The sequence below is a fragment of the Miniopterus natalensis genome, chromosome 14, assembly GCF_054644295.1.
Source record: "Miniopterus natalensis isolate mMinNat1 chromosome 14, mMinNat1.hap1, whole genome shotgun sequence".
NCBI lineage: Eukaryota > Metazoa > Chordata > Mammalia > Chiroptera > Miniopteridae > Miniopterus > Miniopterus natalensis.
Window position 1 is genome coordinate 36,849,797 of NC_142094.1, and position 20,677 is coordinate 36,870,473.

A 20,677-nucleotide genomic window follows, 5' to 3' on the forward strand; every position below is an offset into this window, starting at 1 on the left:
CTCCTACTGGGGATTGAGCCTGCAACCTGGTCATGTGCCCTGATCAGAATCAGACTGGCAGCCATTTGGTGCATGGGATGATGCCCAACCAACTGAGCCACAGTGGTCAGGACTGGGTTTTTTTGTTTTTTTAAGGAATAAATAAGCTATTTTTTAAAGAACAAACTATTTTGTGCTAAATATTCAGTTTAAAAGGAGATTTAATTCTACAAGTAGAGATATTTTTGGCTCCCAAATTAAGGGGTAAGGCTTTTAAAAAAAAATTATTGCAGATCTATAGAAGTAAAATTGGAAGAAAATATATAAAATAGGTATGTATTGGTTAAGAAAATAAGCTCTTTATTACAATCCTGGCATTCACATCCATACTGAATCTATGATTTTTGGCAAACTGATGAAGTTCTCTACTTACTTACTTCATCTGTGAGAGACCTAATAATGTTACCTAATTAATAGGGTTGTAGTGAGGATTAAATAATTAACATGTTGAATTAAATATATGTTGAAGCATTTTGGGTGGTGTCTGGTACATAAGTCCTGTGTTAATGATTATGACAACCACCAAATCATCTGAACAAAAATGAAAACTAGAGTAAAAATGTATTTCAACATCTTAATTTTTTCTCTTTCTAAAGTGAAAAAAAAAATAAGAACAATTTTTTGGCCTTAGCCTCTGAAAAATAAATTTTTAAAAATTCCTTTACTGTGGACGGTGTAGTAAGGTAAATTCTTATGCCCTGTGGGATGGCTTACTTGTCATGTTTATTTGGTGGTCAGATTTAACAGAGATGCTTAAGATGTTTTGGAGAGATGGCATTTCTACAGAACATTCTTTTCCTTTGTAAAGTTAAAAAAATCTTTAAAATTTTACATAAAATTTGTGATTTCATATCAGAAAACCTGGATTCAAGTCTCTGTACTGCCATTCATCAGAGTAGACAAGTTACCTAGCCTATAGGAACCTCTTCATCTGCAAAACTAGAATAACATACTGTATCTCACATGTTGGTGTGAAACATAAATTCACCTCCAAATGGGGCTTTTTATCTTGCTCTAGAACAGCACTGTTCAGTTGAAATAAAAGTGAGCCACCTGTGTAATTTAGAATGTTCTAGTAGCCACATTTTTAAAAGAACAAATGAAAATATTTTTATTTAATCCAGTGTATCTAAAATATTTCAACATCTAATTAATATAAAAAAATACTGAGATTATTTTTTCATGCTGAACCTTTGAAATCTGTATTTTACACTTACAGCACATCTCACCTTGAACTAGCACCATTTCATGTTGCTCAGACATGGCTAGCGGCTACCATATTGGACAGTCCAGATCTAGAATATAGATTAATATTCCCCTTCAGCATCCTTGGGCACTGATGTTGTCTTGGCCTTAAGCAATTAACACAGCCTTATTCTTGAAACCTTGGGTGGGTGGGTGGGTGAGCTTTATACTTCTTTCTTCAGCAGTCTAGATTAGTATTTTTTGTCATTGAGAGGAGAGGCTCCTTACCCCTTAGCCTGTGGACTGACTCAGATTAGGGCTTGCTCCGGGCATATCACAGGCCTCTCTATTTGGCCAAGGCTGATAGACAACCAGGAATTTCTGAATCCTTGGGTATGATAAACCTTTTCAATCACAAGGATCAGCACTCCAGGACAGGATCAGACCCCTTCATTCTTGCCTCTAATCTGCTGCCTTCCCCAAATTTCAGAGCCTTATCTACTGTCCCTGGGAAAAGAGCAAATATCAGCAATCTTCTAGAGGAATTAAGCTTCTCTGTCTTGCACTTTAGGTGGCTTATCAAGGTAACCCTTCCTTCCCAAACATTATTTTGACTTTTTAAAAGACTTTTAGAACCTTTTTGGGACCAAGAGATTTGGAGGACAGAGGATATATTATTAATATCTAAGCGGTTTTATTTTTAATGTTTTCTAAAACATTAAAATATGTTTTAGAACATGTTTCATCCAAATTTTGAGAGAACAGTACTGAAGGGTGTTACCTTAATAGCTGTATGTAATGGTATCAAGAGGTCGATAACATGTGATTCAGGTGTACTTAACAAAAAATATGCTCAGATGTCACCTTCTTAGAAAGTCCTCCACTGATCACTCTATCTTAATAGCTGCCAGCCCCCAGTTCTCTCTACCCTTTTTTTTTTTTTTTTTTTTAATTCCTCACTACTAAATTCTCTGTTTGCCTTCCCAAATAGAATATAAGCTTCATAAGGGTATGGACTTTGTTTTGTTTACTTCTGCATCCCAACTCCTAGTACCATGTCTGGCCCTCCGTAAACAAACGTCTGTTGATCAATGAAAGGAAATACCAAGATATTATTCTCTTTATGCGTTAATGATTTTAAAGTTAGTAGAATTCTTCCCTGACCATTGTTGCTCTGACTAGTATATGTAATTTGCTTGAATTTTCTTACCTAATATTAGTGATAGGAATCCCTTAGTATTTACTCTTGCTCAGTCATCTAGATAAACTTTTACTTCTTTTAGATAGTGTGGAGCATGAGGAGGGGGAAAAGAAGTTGTTAGTAATGGAGTTGTAAAATGGGGGTTGGGGGTGCCTGTCTGTATTTTCACATTACACAGGGTAATAAAATGGAGGAGGGGGTATTGGGATAGGAAAGTGGATTGAAAATTTTTTATAGTTCAGTGCTGTAAATATGTCTAAGGTTTTGGGGCAAGACAGTTGGTTTTATAGGTAATTGAAGCTTAGGGAAAGGTGAAAGAGATTCATAGGAAGAAAGATTAGTATTATTTGGAGGAAATGTAGGCTATATAGATTTGTGGCCAAAAAAATCCACAAATCATATTTCTATTACTTTAGTCGAGAATCTTCATTTAAAATCTTAGCTTTCCCTGTCAGCTTTGCAGTCATTCTTTCACTTTACTAACTTGATGCCACTACCATACTTTGTGTTCATGGAATCATGTGTCCTGTAAGCACAGACTAGACTCTTCATACTCTGCAAAGGCTGGAAGTTCATTTTAACTCCTGGTTTGTTCCAGGAAGCACCCTGCCAGTAAAAAGTAATCCAAACATGTTGAAAACTCTAGTTCTTTTATTTATTTTGCATTCAAATAAATTTCTAGCGAAAGAAGTAAATGCAGACTTCTCAATAAAGGTAAAACCTTTTTTTGGTCTTACATCTTTAAGAAAAACCTGTGTTATGTAAATGAGTAGCTTTTTTATAGTAATATGAATAAATTACTTGGTTTGTGAATATATTTAAGAAAAACAATTAACAAAGTGGTGTATACTTTTTAAATTGTGACAGCAGGCTTTATTTCAGTTGGTTTTTTTTTTTCAGTGTTACAATTTTAAGGTTTTATAAAGTTTGATTAAAGAATAGCACTCTACCTGTAGTAGGTAATTTTTAAGGACTATTTCTGATTACATTCAGTTTAAATTCAAATGATGCATTTTAACCTGACACCTTCTTTCTTCTTAGTCTGTAAGACCTGTATAGTTCAGCACTTCGAAGATAGCAATGATTGTCCACGGTGTGGCAACCAGGTTCACGAGACAAACCCATTAGAAATGTTGAGGTAAGTCAATGTATTTTGTAGTTCATCTAACTTAAATAAGTTACAGAAGCACATACTAATCTTTATTATGCGTCCTAATATTTGTTGGCGCCTTGACTCGGTATATATATATATATATAGATTTTATACATTTTATGATTTTCATTTTAAAGCATTTTATTTCATTTTAGAGTATTAACACTTTGAAAAATAAGGCTATACATATTAAATACTTAATACATTTCCAAATTAAAAATTATAACTTTATATTAGTGTCTCAGGGTTAACTTAGTTGTAGTTTTTTTCAGTATTTTAATATTTTACACAATGCATGACTTGTATTGAGCTACATGGTAGTGGAAAGAGAGCAGACCTAATAGTGAGGAAGACTAATCTTAGTACTATTAAATTTTTTTAAATTTATTGTATGTTCAAAACAGAATTCACAAACACTTAAAGCTTATAGAATTTTTAAAATTACTGTCATTTATGTAAGTATAATCATATATTTTTAAAGCTGGAAGTAGTAAGATCCTCATCCAAACCCTTTGTTCCAGGTTAGATAATTAAAATTTACCATGGCTTTGCCTAAGGTCTCAGCAAACTCAAATGGCACTTCCCAGCTTCAAGCCAGGTGTCCTTACCACTAAACCTGCTTTTTCCCCACTGTTCCTATCATAGCTCTGTCACAAACTGTGGGATCTTAAGGAAGTACACATCTAAAAACAATACTGGATATTCTCTAGGTAGCCATATGTAATGTTCATTTCTGTGTGATGTTTGCTGTCATCCCATAAATCTGGATTTGCAAGTCAAACATTTCAAACTCCCCTCCCCCCTTGCCAATTTTAGTGCCTGTAATTGGGGTAATTTATCTACAGGTTAATGTCTAGCCCAGTGGTGTTCAAAGTATAGTCCCCAAACTATGAGTCTCTTGTTAGAAATGACAGTTCTCAGGCCCCACCTCTGACTTGCTGAATCAGAAACTTTGAGAGGAGCCCATTGTAGGTAAAAGCCTTCTGATGATTCTGAAATGTGCTAATATTGAGGGCCATTGGTCTCCGGTAGCCCATGGTCCTGAGCAAGGCTTCTGCTGATTGGATTTATATCAGTGCTTCTCAACCAGGGGTGATTTTACCCCCCTCCCCCACCTCCAAGTGTATATTTAGCGGTGTCTGGAAGCATTTTTTTTTTAAATATGTTTTTATTGATTTGAGAGAGAGAAGTATCACCATCCATCGGCCACCCCTTGCTGGGAAGGTGCTTAAGATATCCAGCATCTGTTGGAAATATTGAGCTCAGCAGAGATGTAGTGTGTATAAAAGTTACCTGCTTATATGGTAGTTTAATTATAATTAAATATGTATTTAAGCTAACTTATATTTATATTAAAATTATATATAAATATATAGGTTATCTGCTTATATGAAGTCACAAAAGTGGACGAGATCCTCAAGGAAGGCAGCCTGCAGAAAAGGTCAAAGCGTGCAGAGCATTGGAAAAGACTTGATTTAGAGGTAGCTGGAAAAGAAAAATACTTAGGGACAGAAAAAAAGAAAACCAGGAAAGGACAATTTGAAAGAGGCAGTTAGAAAACCCTATCAAACTGCTGCAGAGCAAAATGGGAGAAAAATGTCTTCAAAAAGTTTTTAAACCTATTCAGTTGAAGTTATGGATGATTTGGGGAGTTCAGTGAAGGAAACAAAACACAGAATGTGTGACGAAAATAATGTCGATTATGCTTTCAAAGGTTTCCCAATTGGAAAAAAAGATTGGGAAAGAGCTAACAGCTTGAAAAGACAATAAGTTAAATAAAGGTTGGGTTTTTTAAGATGCAAGGAAACTATACATGTTTGTAGTTAGAGAAGAGTAATGCTGCTGAGCAGGATGAAGGTATGAAGAGAGTAAAGGGTGTTGTGGGAGCAAGAGAATGAGAGTAAAGAAATGAAAGCATTGAAGAAGAAGAGTTACACTCTTACCAGGAAAAAAAACCCTAGAATAATGTTAAGATAAATATTTACATTCTTTTATCTAGGAAGATAGAATAAATGGTCTAAATTTCTCAGAAGAGAGGCATGGAGATTATTTCCTTTACAGGAAAGAGCGAGAGTTTTGGTAGAGATTTTGAGAGTAATTATATCAGCTATTGCTGCAAACCAGCCACCCTTAAGTGTCATGATTAACAATTAAAAACAAAAACACATTTCTTTTTCCTCACAATTCTGTGATTCACAGATCTAAGTGGTTCCTCAGGTCTTGGCTGGGCTCACCAATGCAACTGCAGTTAGCTGCTGGCCAGATAGAACCAGCTGAGATCAGCAGGGCAGCTTAGTTTTCTTGTACTTGGCACCTCATCCTTCAGCTTTGTTCTCATGGATTCTGAGAGAGAAAGTACACAAAAGCATGAGGCGCCTCTTAAGGCTTAGGCACAGGACTAAGCACAGTGTCATACTATTGGCTTAACCGTATTTCAAGGCCAGCCCATATTCTTGGGGTGGGGAAAGAGACTCTATCCCTTAATCAAGGGAGGAATTCAGAGTGATGTTCGGAGTGTGTAGAGAGAGAGCTGGGGACTGGGACCATTTTTGTAATCAACCTGTCACTGTGGGAAAGGTTAGAAATAGGTGTGCTCCGCATGCAGAGGAGTTTGTTGTAGATGTGCTGATACTGTTGCATGTTCTACATTTGCAACACACATAAGATAGAGATTTCAGACTGCATATGCATTGGATTTTGCTGTCTTCATTGTTAGTATATTCTCTTTTTCCCTTTGGAAGGTTGGATAATACATTAGAGGAAATCATATTTAAACTGGTCCCTGGACTACGAGAACGTAAGTTGCTCTTTGGCTTCTTGCAGATTTTTGTGTTTTATGAAATCAACATTTCTATTACATATTTCATGATTATTTCTATTATTTTTATACTTCTTTTTTCTTTTAAATTAGAAGAACTTGAGCGTGAATCTGAATTTTGGAAGAAAAATAAGCCTCAAGAAAATGGACAAGGTGACTTTTTCTTACGTCTGTATCTGACAGCTTCTCTCAAATTGATTAGCTTTTTGTAGCTTTGGTCAGCTAATCTCTCTCTTCAACCTAAAGTTTCTCCTGTACATAATTCTTTATTTATATTATGAATCCTTTATATTAAAATCATGAGATCACTCTGGTTAAAGGTAATAGGAAATAGAGGAAATTGGACTTTAGGAAGAGAAAGAGGAGATAACAGAAAACTGACTACTGGTTATAGCAATATTTGCTGGAGAGCTGAAGGAAACTGAAGCAAGCCATAGCCTGCAATTAAACAGTGAGGGATTTTGTTTTGTTTTGTACATTTATTTGAATAGGAGAGGGAACTGAGATGTGCCTGAGAGCATAGCAAGGGGATCTTGGAATGAAGTTTACATGGGTGGAGCTCAGGTGATAGAAATTTTTATATATCCTGGAATTTGAAAAATATTTCTAGGTGCTGATGGGAATTTTTCCCATTTTCAGTGCTGAGTATCCAAGTTTCTCTTCTGGGTCCCAGGAGATTCAGCAATCAGTACATTTTTAATAATTTCAGCTAAGTAACATTACTGGGCAGAGAAAAGGCTTTTAGGAAGTGTATAATTCACACAAAGGGAAAAAAAGTAAAACATACCTGAAATTATAAGGAAGTATCCTTTCCCATTATTTAATGTAAGATTTATTTCAAGATGACCTAAGTACCTCTGAAATCTCTGAAGGATGTATGTGTGTTTTTATAGGCTCTGTCTCCCATCTCTGGTTTTTCCGTAAGATCATAGGATTTTCAGTTATATGTAATAATTAAGATGGGTGAAAAAAATGCTCTTTCTCTTTTCATCTGTAAAATGGGGATCATAGTTTCATTAGTTTAACTTAACTGTGCAGGGCTGGCTTCCTGTAGTAGGGACATAATTTTGAATGACTGGGATACAATAGAAAGGGATTATTTTTGCTTTATAACAAAATAGGCAAAGAAACAAAGCCTGAGAAGAAATGACTTAAAGGCTTGTATTACCCAAGTGTAAATTACAATTTAGACGATAGTATTGTAGTGAAAGCATAGATGATATAAAGTTGACGAAATGTTCCAATTTTTGACTACCTTTTCAAGAGGACAGGGTTCCAGGGGATCATTATCAGAAGCGATATGGTAGGTTTAGCTCTTGACTCTGTATCTTATAGAGTGACTTGTGAAGGACTGCAGCCCACTTTATTTTCCTCCCTTTTCCCATTATTTCTCCCTCTAAAGTATTTTATAATATTTGGTCTTTAGTTTGGATGGAGAATTTGGATTTTTTCTTGGATCTGGGAGTTTGGTTCTTAAAAGGCGACTTAGTATCTGTGTGGTTTCCATATAAATATGTAGAAGAAAGAATGCAAAAGAGAACCCACTTGTTTTTCATGATAGAACGACAATGCTTATACTACAGTCATCATAGAGGAGCCGACCTTTTTTTCTTGGGCTTTTCCATACTGTAATGCTTGGCTGGCTAATTCTTTCTAGTTTCAGCTTAGAGATATTTTATCTGGAAATCTTCACCCCAAAGTTTGAGTTTATTACCTTTGTTACATGTTGCCATGGAGTCTATTTTACCTCTTCTATCAAAGGCCTTGTCTGACTTCTTCATCTGTTTTCTCTACTTTCCTGTATCTCCTCCTATATCCTGACCATGTGAGGATGTGGATGATAACTCTAGTCTCAATATTGTTCCCTCAAGCCTAGCACAGTGCATATCTAACAGAGTTAAAGGCACCCAGTGAATGAAGGAATCAAGAAATACACATGTACATGTTTAAAAAGATAATTCATTATATTATATTTAACCAGCTGATTTTATGAATACCTAATAATTTGAAATTTTGAGAAGTAAAAAGAATATTTTAGTTTTAAAAGAGTACTCAGTTTTAAATTTGAATATATATATAGAATTTGGAAGTATTTTATATCCTGTCTACTTTCTAAGTGATCTAATCACTAATTGCAATTATTTTGTGACCAAATATAGCTAGTCCTGAATCTTTCATTTGATATCCCAGTGAGCCTAGATACCTTAGACCATGTTAGGAAGTCACTGATGATTTTTTAAAATATTTTCATTGTTGAGTTAGTTGGAATATTTTTAAAGGTATTAAAATTTCTTCATCAAAAACTGTTAAATCTTTTTTAAAGTTGAGTTTTGTTTTGATGATTAATATATTGTTTCTTAACTTTAATTACTGATTTTGAATTATATCTTGGTTTTGTTTAAATTGTCAGATGATACTTCCAAAGTTGACAAACCTAAAGTAGATGAAGAAGGTGATGAAAATCAAGATGATAAAGACTATCACAGAAGTGACCCACAAATTGCTATATGTCTAGATTGTTTACGAAATAACGGACAATCAGGGGACAATGTAGTAAAGGTAAGTGGACAAGTACAGTTGAATTTTTTACAATTATTTTATAGTAAACCTTTGATAAAATTTTTATTAACATAAGCAAGTAGAATACCATTCTCTGACAGTCCCATACCTACAAATGCCCAAGCAATTATTGCTTGCTCCAGGTACCTGATTTCCAACCCGCACAACTGAACCGTCCTGGGCCAATGCCACCACCTAGTGGCTCACACAGAGAACCACGCCTCTATTTCTTGTTCCACCTCCTTCTATACCTTTGTTGGGAGTTTATGTACATTGTTTTTCCCTTTTTAAGTGGGGATACCAACTCAGACTCAAATCATTTCACATTGGGCAGTGTCTCCAACCTTTTTGTTCAACTTCCTCTAACTTTCTCCTTTAGTTTTCTATTTTTATTTGTAACTCAACAAAACTCTTCATGTCATGGCTAATATAATTGGTTCTGAAGTAAAATTGGATGTTGTAAACCGTGTATGAACTTTTAAAGTCCTTCAGGGCTCCCAGATGTTTCCTGTAGAATTCCTGTTTCTAACCCTGTTTCTCTCTGTATCTCCCTGCTAGTTGAACCTTTCTGTAAAGATCTCTATATTAGAGAATTTATAACACATACTTATTTTTTACTTTTTTTTTTTTTTAAATTCTCACCTGAGGATATGCTTGGAGAGAGAGAGAGAAACATCAGTCAGTTGCCTTCCGTACTTGCCCCAACTAGGAATTGAACCCACAACCAGGTAAACCAGGTAAGTCCCCTTACCAGGAATCGAACCGGCAACCTTTTTGTGCACCGGACGATGTTCAACCAACTGAGCTTCTTGGCCAGGCTCTACTTCCTTTTTTATTACAAGAAACTTTTGTTTTCATTATAAATATTCACTACTTTACCACTTAAATAGGTTTTTGTCACTTTGTTCTAGCAAATGTTAGCTGCTGAGAATATTGTTTCTCTTTTTGTAGTCCATGTTTTATTCAAATGACTATATTCAATGTCTCTTTCACTTCCACTGTGTGATCTGTAGGCCAGTGGGTTGAATTTTCACTAATTTAATAATATTTTTCTTTTAGGAAATGAAAAATAAATTTTTATTTCCAATTAAGTGTTCCCAGTATCTTGCAACAAAGAATATATGAGCAGAGTGATTCAGTGAATACTAACCCACTATGTTGATATTAGACAGTGAAGATATAAATAAGGAAAAAAATTCACTCAAGGAACTTTGGTGAGGTCTTACACAAGGATAAGGCATGTAATAAAGTGCAGAAATCTTTAGAGAGGTGGCCATTGTACCTGTTTATCTTCCCAGGCTTCTCTGTTGCTTTTTTATGCTCTGATGGAGCGCCCTTTCTTTTTTGTAAGTCTTTTCATCAGGGTTTGTAATAACCTTACACTTCTTAATTGCTAACATTTCTGTAACCCCTATTTTGGGGGGTTCTTCATAATAGAGATTGTGATCATCCATTAGCTCTCTAATGAATGAGTTATTGTCTTGTAGAAAAGCTGAATATCTTTATAAATAAATGTAAAGTCTACTTTTCTGCAGGATTTCTAGTATGAATATAAGTATCCCAGTTGGGAGTTTCCCTGACACCTGAAACTTCCCATGTTTAAAGACAAATTCATTATTCTTTTTCCATACATACAATTTCAGTTATCATTAACATCTTTCAACCAATTATACAAGTCCACAACCTTGGAGTCATCTTGGACCTCTTTCCCTTCAGCCTGTCATAAGTCCTGAAAAACTCCCCAGTCCTAGTGCTGCTCACCTTATATGTAGATTATTTGAAGTAGTCTCTTAATTGTTTTGTACTCTTAATTTCTCTTATCCAAGGCTGAGTCCACAGCCGCAGAGGGTGAAGGCCAGAGTCACGGCCAATATCAGGATCAAATAGTAAATATTTTAGGCTCTGTGAGCCATATGGTCTCTGTTGAAGCTACTCAGCTTCCTCATTGTAACCCTAAAGTGGCCATAGACAATAGTGAATGAACTGGCATGGTTGTGTTCCAATAAAACTTTACTTAAGCCAACTCTGGCTGGCCATCTATTTTTTTGAGAGCTGTGGTCATAGTTTCCGATCTTCTGGCCAATAGAACAAAGTCTTAATCCCTTCCCGATAGTAGTCAAGGCTTTTAACTATTCCCTATCTTGATAAGTTTATCTCCTATGATACCCATCAGTGAAACTTCCTCTCAAAACATGATTATTGCTTTATATATGAGTACCAGCATATACGTTGGCACTCAGACCTGACAAAGGACTTGCATCCAGGATATATAAAGGCTACTACTAAGAATACTTACAACCCTCTAAAACTTTGAAGAAGCTTTCCTTTTTGGCATGTTCTTCCCTCTTCCCACCACTTTCCTATGTTTCTGTCAAGACCCAAGCAGAGACCTCTATTCTTTGTGATGCTTTTTCCACCCTAGTGAATCCCTTCTCTGAAATTCTGTGGGACTTGCATTTATCACTCAATTAGGGTGTAGTTTGTTAGTTATTAAGTCAGCATTGATTGTATTCCTGAAGGCACCAGGGACTGATGCTGTTTTTTATCTTTTTTGGTGGTGTCCTTGAAACATTATAAACTCCTTGAAGGCAGAGAAACAATATCTATGTTCCTTTATAGCCTCCTCAGCCATCTCCTTCCTTTGCAGTAGGATATGATTCTCAAATATGGTGTTGGAGTAGTTACATGGATAGTTAACACAGTATAGCTACTGCTTTTGTAAAAAAAAAAAAAAAAGCCAATGCTAAGAGCAGGAAGGCAGTGAAAATAGTAAAGACCTCCAAAAAATTTGCTCCTCCATAAAAGCAATGAAAAAACTGACAAAAACTTTCAAAATCAACTTTTTCAGAATTCTAATAACCAAAGGTTTGCAGAAGTCTGTGGAGCATTTAATCAAGAAAAATGTCTGGCTTTGTGCCATTTTAACTTGTGTTGGTCCCATTCCCCACTCTTTGGAGAGTCTTGAAAAAATAGCCCACATTCCCACTGCGGCCTCTCCGGCACCAAAGGGACAAAACAGAGGTGGAGCTCTTTCAAAACTAAATTGCCAAGTAATTGTCATTATTTGACCTATCTGGTGGTTCCCGGAATACCTCACTCACAAGGAGCTTTGAAAAGCTCTGACATATTCTTGGGAATCTAAAAGGCCAAGCCACTTACACAGGACTATATATACATACTCAGGAAAGGCATGAATAGGTGTGAAGCTCTCCCTTCTGGCTGACCCTGAGGCTCTGCAGGAGCAGGAAGTGAAAACTAAGGCAGAGTTTCCAACAGCCTGATTTAGTGTTGGAGGTGTGCCCCAAAACACATACACAGAGTCTTCAGCAAAGACTGAGAGACTTATTGTTTCCAAGTGTATAAGGAAATCTGTTCAATCATTAGCCAATCACTAGATGGAAAAAATAGAGACTACAGAATTAGTTTAGGTAAGTCATTAAACAAAGAGAAACAGCCACAACAGTAAACCCTTAGGGGCCAGCGGGAATCTGATTTTCCAAGGTTGTCACATTATATTATTTTAAATGTTCAATTTTCAACAAAAAATTGAGCCAGATAGAAACAAGAAAGTATAACACATACACCAGAAAGGAAGCGGTCAATAGAACTGTCCCTGAAGAAATCCAGACATTGGACTTGCTAGATAATAGATTTCAAATCATCCATTTTAAGTACGTGCAAAGAACTAAGAGAAACCATGTCTGAACAATCTCACCAAATAGAAAATATTAATAGATAGAAATTAGTTTTAAAATATTCTGGAGTTGAAAAGTATAATAACTGAAGTGGAAAAACACAGGGATAAATTTTCATTACCTTGGATTTGGCCATGGATTCTTAGACATGATCCGCACCAGCATCAAAAGAAAATATAAACCAGACTTCATCAAAATTAAAAGAACACTGTCAAGAAACTGAAAACAACCTACAGAATGGGAAAAAATATTTGCAAATCACATGTCTGGTAAACTTTTAGTATCCAGAATTTATAAAGAACTCTTACAAAATCAACAACAAAAAGCCCATTTTTTAAAAAGTGGGCGAAGAAGATACACAAATAACCAAATAAGCACATGAAAATATGCTAAACCTCATTAGGGCTATGCAAATCAAAATCACAGTGAGATACCACTTTGCACCCTCAAGGGAGGCTATTTTTAAAAAAGGAAAATAATAAATGTTGATAAGGTAGGATGGTGCAGCCAGTGTGAAAAACAATTTGGCAGTTCCTCAAAAAGTTAAACAGAGGGTTACCATATGACCCAACAATTCCACTCCTAAATATATACCCAAGAGAATTGAAAATGTACGTTCACACAAAATCTTGTACATGAATGTTCGTGACAGCATTATCCATAATAGCCAAAAAAAATGGAAACCCAAAATGTTCATCAGCTGATGAATGCGTCAACAAAATCTGTCATTCAAGCTGTAAGCTAAAATGAAGTACTGCTGCATGCCACAACATAAACAACATGAATGAATCTTGAAAACAGTATGTTAAGTGAAAGAACCCAGACACAAAGGCCACACATTGTACAATTCCATTTATATGAAATGTCCAGAATAGACAAATCTGTGGAGAGAAAATAGATGAGTGGCTGGGGGGAGGGCCTGGGGCAAGGAAAGAAGGGCAGTGAATGCTAATTGGGTATGTGGTGTCTTCGTGTGGTGATGAAAATACCCTGGGAGTAGATAGTGGTCATGGCTGCCCAGCTTCATGAACATACTAAGAACTACTGAACTGTATGCTTTAAATGGTGAGTTTTATGACATTTGAATTATATCTCAATTTTTAAAAAGTCTAGCTTGACAATTGCTTTAGTGGGTGGAGATACTAACCATACCATCTGAAGATGAGAGAAAAAAACCTTGTAAGGGGTTTGGGTTTAAGAAACCAACAAAGACAAAAAAACTCAGTAATCATTATCATAAGAACTAGAATTTTTTAAATTGTATCCTGGAACTGGAAGCCTATCTAACTTGGAGCTGTGGACCACTATCTGATTTCAGATACAGTATTTTAACTCTTCTAGAACCAAGGGATAAAGAGTCCTCTAGGTTAACCACGTTAGAGCAGAAAGGAGCAATTTCGAACTGTTCCTCTTCTGGCCTGAATTGGAAGGAAAAGGTTTGAAGGCAAGGAAGGGGATTATGCCACGAGAGGGAAACAAAACAAAAATCTCTTTCCATAAATTATTTCTTCAAATATACAGGAATGCCTGAAATGGTGAGCCCTTCAGGGCTGGGCCACAGCATCCACGGGCCCATGAGCAGTCTCCCTTTACCCCTCCCCCTCCTGAGCGTATAGTACAGATGTTTCCCCTTTTCCATGTGTTAGGAAATAAAGCGGTAGGGAAGAAGCACTGCGCTTAGGTTCACTCTTTAAGGTTCTCCCTACCATCCCTGTCATCTTCTATGAACACTCTTTAATTGTTACTGCCCCTCTTAAGATGTGTCAATCACTGTACTTTTCAGAGATCTGTAGAGCAATCCCAGATGTACCTAGCTAGGACACAACAAGGGTTATCTGATAAAATTACAGTGCTTCTAGAGAGAGAGAGGATGCATAATTGTTATATTTTTATTTTCTAAGTACCTACAAAGTAAATATTAAATTCCAGGATGGAATTTTGTTAGATTGATATCAAACTTTATTGAATTATAAATTCCAGAAACAAGCTTTTTCTTTCTAAAAATCTTCTCTTAATTCTTCTGACATCTCTAATAATTTCTGAAAGATCATTTTTTCATAGTCATTTCTGCAGGTTCTTTCAACAAACATTTCTCTGCAGATGAGAATACACTCAGAGGGTCTTCCAGTGCCCTCACATTTTTCCCTAACTTAATGCAGCCTGTAAGATGTGCTAGCCATTTGGAGCAAGGAAATAGGAAACCTTGGTGTGGTTGAAATGTGAACAGGTAACAGAGAGGAGATATGCATGTATATTTATCCCTTTGTTTTGATGCTGTTTAGAAGTTTAGAAGGTCTTACTCTTTGAGGATAGAGTATGTTTGCTTAGAGGAAACTTTTAACTTTTTTCTTTTAATAAACATTTTAGCATCTGAATTGTGACTACACATCATTTGTAGATTTGTTTCTATTGGCCTTTGCTAGTAAATACATTTTCCTGGGAATACATTTACTAGGAAATACATATTGACTGGGTAATTCTACTTTTGACTTGGTGAATTTAAGAACACTTCCAGCTGTCCACTGTAAGTAGAATAATACTTTATATCTTTAAAAGACCCAGTTGCTGGTTTTTGTTATTTTAGTATTGATATTTTCTGAGGTTTGGGGATGCAAGTTTTACAAATTTGTTCATATTTATCATGTCTACAACCTCATTTAATCCACTTTCAGTTTGGGTGTCCATTCTGGATTGGATGTTGTATTTTAGTGATGGTCAGCCTTAAGGAGTAAATTAGTACTGCTGATGAAATGAGATAATCAAGGCACACAGAACATTGTTTTTCCAGTAATGTACTGCCACAGCCCATCAGACACTGGCTGGGCCTGTTGCTCCCCAAACGAGAGTCCATTCTACGTGACTTAGCTGCTGGGCTCTTGTGGACTAACTGGCCACTCTCTCTTGACCCCTAGGGCTCCATGGGGCCCTATGTGAAATCACTGCTTCTTTTTAAATAAGTATTTAAAAGTTATGAGACTTTTTTAATGTCCCTAATACTTTCAGAAATGACATTACATAATAAAATATTTATATGCTTTTTAAGACCTTTCTTTACTTTAACTCATGATGTGTGTTTGACCAAATGTCTAGAGGTATGCAGATTGTCTGTTTGCCAGGATTTTCTTAGTACACATGATAGATACATGATAGTCTTCAAGAATGTACTAAGAATTGGGAACATTTTTAAAATTCTTACAAGAGTTTATTTGTGCCAAACTGATGACATGTAGGGAAGCAAGATGTCCTAGGAACATTTTTATTGCAAATACTAAAGATCCATGAATTCAAACATTTTCAGAATACACTTTGAAAGTACTCATAGTGGTAGTGGAAATTACACCTGTAGTTTCTTTGTAAACAGGTAGCATGTTTTAATTAGTTATCTTTCTCTCCTTTAGGGGTTAATGAAGAAATTCATTCGATGTTCTACACGTGTAACTGTGGGAACTATTAAAAAATTTCTAAGTTTAAAACTAAAACTTCCAAGTTCTTATGAGGTAAGTTAATAATGTAACCTTGATCATTTTGATAATTATGATCTGAAGTAAAATTCTTACAAAATAAGTGAAAATTAACTGAGATTACATTTAAATTAAAATTTGTGGAAACTTTGGTTATTTTTATGTTACAAATTTAATTCTTAGAATGTAGTATTCTATTTATGTGGTCTCTATTTTTTAATTTAACATCCTGACTAAAACATAACACTAATGCTTTTAGTGTTTTATTATTAGAGGATATATTTAAATAACATTAAGTATTTTCAAAATAAATATCCCAGTTAAGTGGATCCTTTTTCTTTGATTTTTATGCCAGCATGCTTTAGGGTGTGTATTTTTGTGTTTCTTATTTTTAATCTGAGACCTTTGAGATCCATTTTTACCAATTCTTCATAGACTTCTTTTTTAGAATGTAAAACATTGTCAAAAGGGATGTTATAAATGTTCCTTTAATTCCATGGTACGTAAAAGTAGTATTGTTTAGCACTAGGTAAAAGCTAGTGTTTTAGTATTGCATCGGCATATATGCAGTTTACCAGTTTCTTTACATGAGAAGGTGCCCTAATGTTGATGCCAGCACAGCTTGTAATGTATTCAATGTTTAGAGAATGTTTGTGATCCTAGGCGTACAGCTATAACATAATGAAGCATGGCTACTGTGTCTCACCTGCCCAAATGACAATCTTACAACTTATATTAATGGTCTCTTCCTCTCCTTTGGGTTCTGATAGCAGCATCCAAAAAAAACTAAGGACCAAAACTAGTTTCCTATATAAACAGAGACATCAAAGGCAACAGTTTTCAGGCTTATGGACAATAAATTTTAGGGAGAGAAAGGGGGTGAGAGAGAGATTACTTTTAAAAAATTCTTTCAAATGACTAATCTGTGGATTAGAAATTCTTATTATGGTTTGGTCCTACAAATATAAAAAAATTTCCAGAAACATCAATGTTTACATTAGGAAAAAACTGAGTGTTAAAGCCCTATGTACTTTGTAAAAGTAACAGGTAATAACAGTTTACAGGTGCAACAGTGAAAATAGGGAGTAAAATTGTTTTTTATTATTTGGTTTTACAGTTTTATTTCCTTTTAAGTGTGACTCATTGGGTTATTTCCTAGTGTTCAGGAAGTTGTTAGAGCTGAGAGAACTGTTATTCTCATACACTCTTACTGCTGGCACATGCACTGCTCTGTAGGAGAGGGCAGAAGGGGAAGAGACTCAGTGTGCTGACAGCTCCTTATCTATTCCAGTGCAGAGGACTTTTCTTACGATTTTTCAGTAATATTTACTGGTCCCCCCTTATTTTGCTGCCCAACATGTAGGAGGAGGATTTAATGAAATACCTGACAGCTGAAGATCCTGTAACTGCATTGTTATTGGGGCAGGACAGTTTAGTTCTTAAATAATAATGGAAGCAGTATACCTGATTAAGAATTGCATCTTCAGTGTGTCCCTTTACTTCTTTGCTTATGAATTTATTTTAGAGGTGAGATAAAATGCAAGTATCTATTTTGTTCTTTTAAACATAAAATGTCTAAAAAACATTTTGAAGTTACCATAAATCAAAAAATCAATATATTTTAGCTAATAATTTGTCTAATACAATTAGAACTATACTCATTTTAAAGTTCAAAACTCTATTCTTTGTCTAGCCAAACAGTTATTTAAAACTCATTTTTCTTCCCCTTTTCTGCTCTTTAAATTAATTCCATCCATTTGCTCTTAATAGCTAGAGAACCAAAATGTTTTATTTAAAGGGACTTACAAAAAACATTTATTATGCTTTGTTGAATTAATAAATCAGGGTCACAGTTCTTAAGGCCTTCTTAAGGATTTAGGGGTGGTTTGGCTCCTGCAATACTAGAGCAAAAGTGAGCATTGATAAGTACAACCCTTCTGTGACGGTTAGTGCAAGTTACCAACCAAGCAGAGCAGAGAAGCCTGAAGGCCTGGAGTCCTAGAAAACACAGGCCAGTGCATGGTCCTAACTGTGCTGTCAATTTAGCTACAGGTAATTACTGGCAATTCTCATATGTCTCAAAGGCCCCATAAATCACACATCCACATTCATTCATTTACCCTCTTCAAATACAGACTAATGAAAGTAATTCCTTCAAATTTGGGTTGGGAAGGTGAAGGTATTCTGAGAGATGAATTTATAAGGCAAAACTGCTGTGAGGAACTATGAGGTTTCCACAGTTCTTCTCATTGAGTAAGAAGCAATCACAGAAATATGTCTGAAATCTCAAAGGTTGCAGAGACATGGACTAAAAATCTACATTGCATTTCAAAATTATGTGTACACACTTGAGATACAGGTATGTGGGGCAAGACAAACAGTGCTTCATGGTACTTATATCTGAATTAATACTTATGAGATGGATCAGTGCTTTTAATAAAAATAGTGTTCTTTTTAAATAAATGGATAATACTTCTATTTTGTTATAATTATTTGAATCTTTTTTGAAATTTGAAAAAACATGTAAAACACATACATTCGAAATTACTTATGTTAACGGGTCTGTAACTATTCTTTTAAAAGTTGGATGTGCTGTGCAATGGTGAAATTATGGGGAAGGATCACACTATGGAATTCATCTACATGACAAGATGGCGACTCAGAGGCGAAAACGTAAATTGCTTTTTTACTTACCTTGTGTGTATTTAGTTATAGACCATTGTGTTACTCAAATTTAACAGTATTACCTAGAAACTCAAAGAGCAAACTAGCTTGGGAAAGAGAAAAAAAAAAACAGTTCCTCTTACTGTTTGTCCCAGCTCTTTCGTGATAAGTATCCCCAAGTACAAGACCCAGGTCTGTGTTAAGTGTAGTTTTGTTATATGAAGGTAAGTTCAAAACCCCATTTCAGTATGTTCAGAGCTCTACTAACCTCAAGACAGAGAAGATGGCACTCACATTTTTTATACCCCAATAAAATACAGGAACTTTTAACTATATGGAGTATGGGTGAGTTGACTAAGTTCTGCCCTGTCTAGTATGTTTAATGGCTGATAACATGATTTTTTGGTCATGACAGAGGGAACAGATAGAGTAGAATTTTAGATAATCTAATCAGTGAGTTATCTGATTATTGTGCCGTAGGCCCTAGGCAATACAGGAGAAATGATTGAAAGGAGAAAAACCAAGAAAATCCCAAAAATATAGAAGGAGAATTTCATATTTTGAACTGTATCTTTGATTAGGGCTGATTAGAAGGTTCAAGCACATCTTATCTGAGTTATATGTAACATTGATATTAGGGACATTGAAGGATCAGGGATTATAAGACTGATATATAGCTGTAATAACTTGATTACATGAATAAACATGGTTGTCTAGAAGGCTAGACTAAATGACCTCCTTTTAGACCTTAAGATTTTGTGGTGTATAGGGTACCATGTGTCATATTTTTAAACTCTGTGTAATTTTAACCTCTCTGTAAGATAGATTTTATTATATTTTCTCATGAAAATATAAATTAACTATAAAATAAACATAACATTAAGAAATGCAACCTCACACAAAGATAGGTAATACAGAATCCAAATATAATGAGGGTTGCTATGTTACAGTGGTTCGAAAACATACTTATATTGAATGTTGACATATGTGGAACTTCTATGAAACAAACCTCAAAATATCTTTTTTGTGTGCCATTCAATGGGTATAATATTTGGCTATTTTTAAGAAGAAATGTCTTGATATGATTATCATAATAAATGAAGCACCTAGATTCTTAGTCACAATTTTTTTTTCTATTTGAGTCTCACTTGGGTAAAGCCTTCCTTGTAAGGCTGAATTTTCATGACCAGGAAGGAAAATTACATTCTAGTATTAGTCACCAACTAGTTGTGTGCCCTTGAAAAACTCATTAAACCTCTCTAGTGCTTTAAAAAAAATTAAAATCTAATTGTATTTGGTAAATTAGTACTTGCTTTTATATGACATTTCCTAGTTGTTAAATGGTTGTACATATATCACCCTCATTTAATCCTTCCAACCAAAGTGTTTCAGGTCCCAGGCACAGATTACAGAGACAGTCAATTCTCTCTTTCCCAGCATTGTTGGGGCCTAGATATGGTGATATTACATGTAATATTAATATCGCATTGATATAATTTTAGCTTCCTTTGATAGTTTGTTGGGCATTTCAGAATGTGCTTGAAACCATCGTCATGAATAGGTTTACCTTAAGGTTGAAGAGATGTAAGTAGTCACCACTGCAAGACCTCTGCTAGCACTCACCATCCTTCACAACATCCCTTCCCAAAGGTCACCCACATGGCCAGTTATTCTAAGGTCAAAGCATGAAAGGGCTAATTCATAGAAATTGTCATTAATGGACTGTAAGTTCAATCAGTCTTTGCTACAATTAGGTTTTTGATTACACATTTCTGAATAGTTTGAAGTCCTTAGTTATTTAAGGCATACTTGAATCGAAGTTGGTTCAAAAAATGGTTCAGTATCATGTTTTTTTTCATTCACGTAAAAACAAAACCAATAAATAGAGAAATTACCACATTT

General features: G+C 35.2%; 1 protein-coding gene across 3 annotated transcripts in view; it reads left to right on the plus strand.

Moving 5' to 3' along the window:
- The window catches only part of PCGF5 (polycomb group ring finger 5), a 96,415-nt gene that overhangs the window by 60,245 nt on the left and 15,493 nt on the right, over positions 1-20,677 (plus strand). For all 3 annotated transcript variants that reach the window (XM_087824436.1, XM_087824437.1, XM_087824438.1), the window contains exons 3-8: positions 3,467-3,563; positions 6,320-6,375; positions 6,490-6,549; positions 8,807-8,955; positions 16,049-16,147; positions 18,695-18,784. In XM_087824436.1, the coding sequence (XP_087680562.1) occupies positions 3,467-3,563; positions 6,320-6,375; positions 6,490-6,549; positions 8,807-8,955; positions 16,049-16,147; positions 18,695-18,784 (551 nt within the window). The remainder of the gene's footprint in view (positions 1-3,466; positions 3,564-6,319; positions 6,376-6,489; positions 6,550-8,806; positions 8,956-16,048; positions 16,148-18,694; positions 18,785-20,677) is intronic.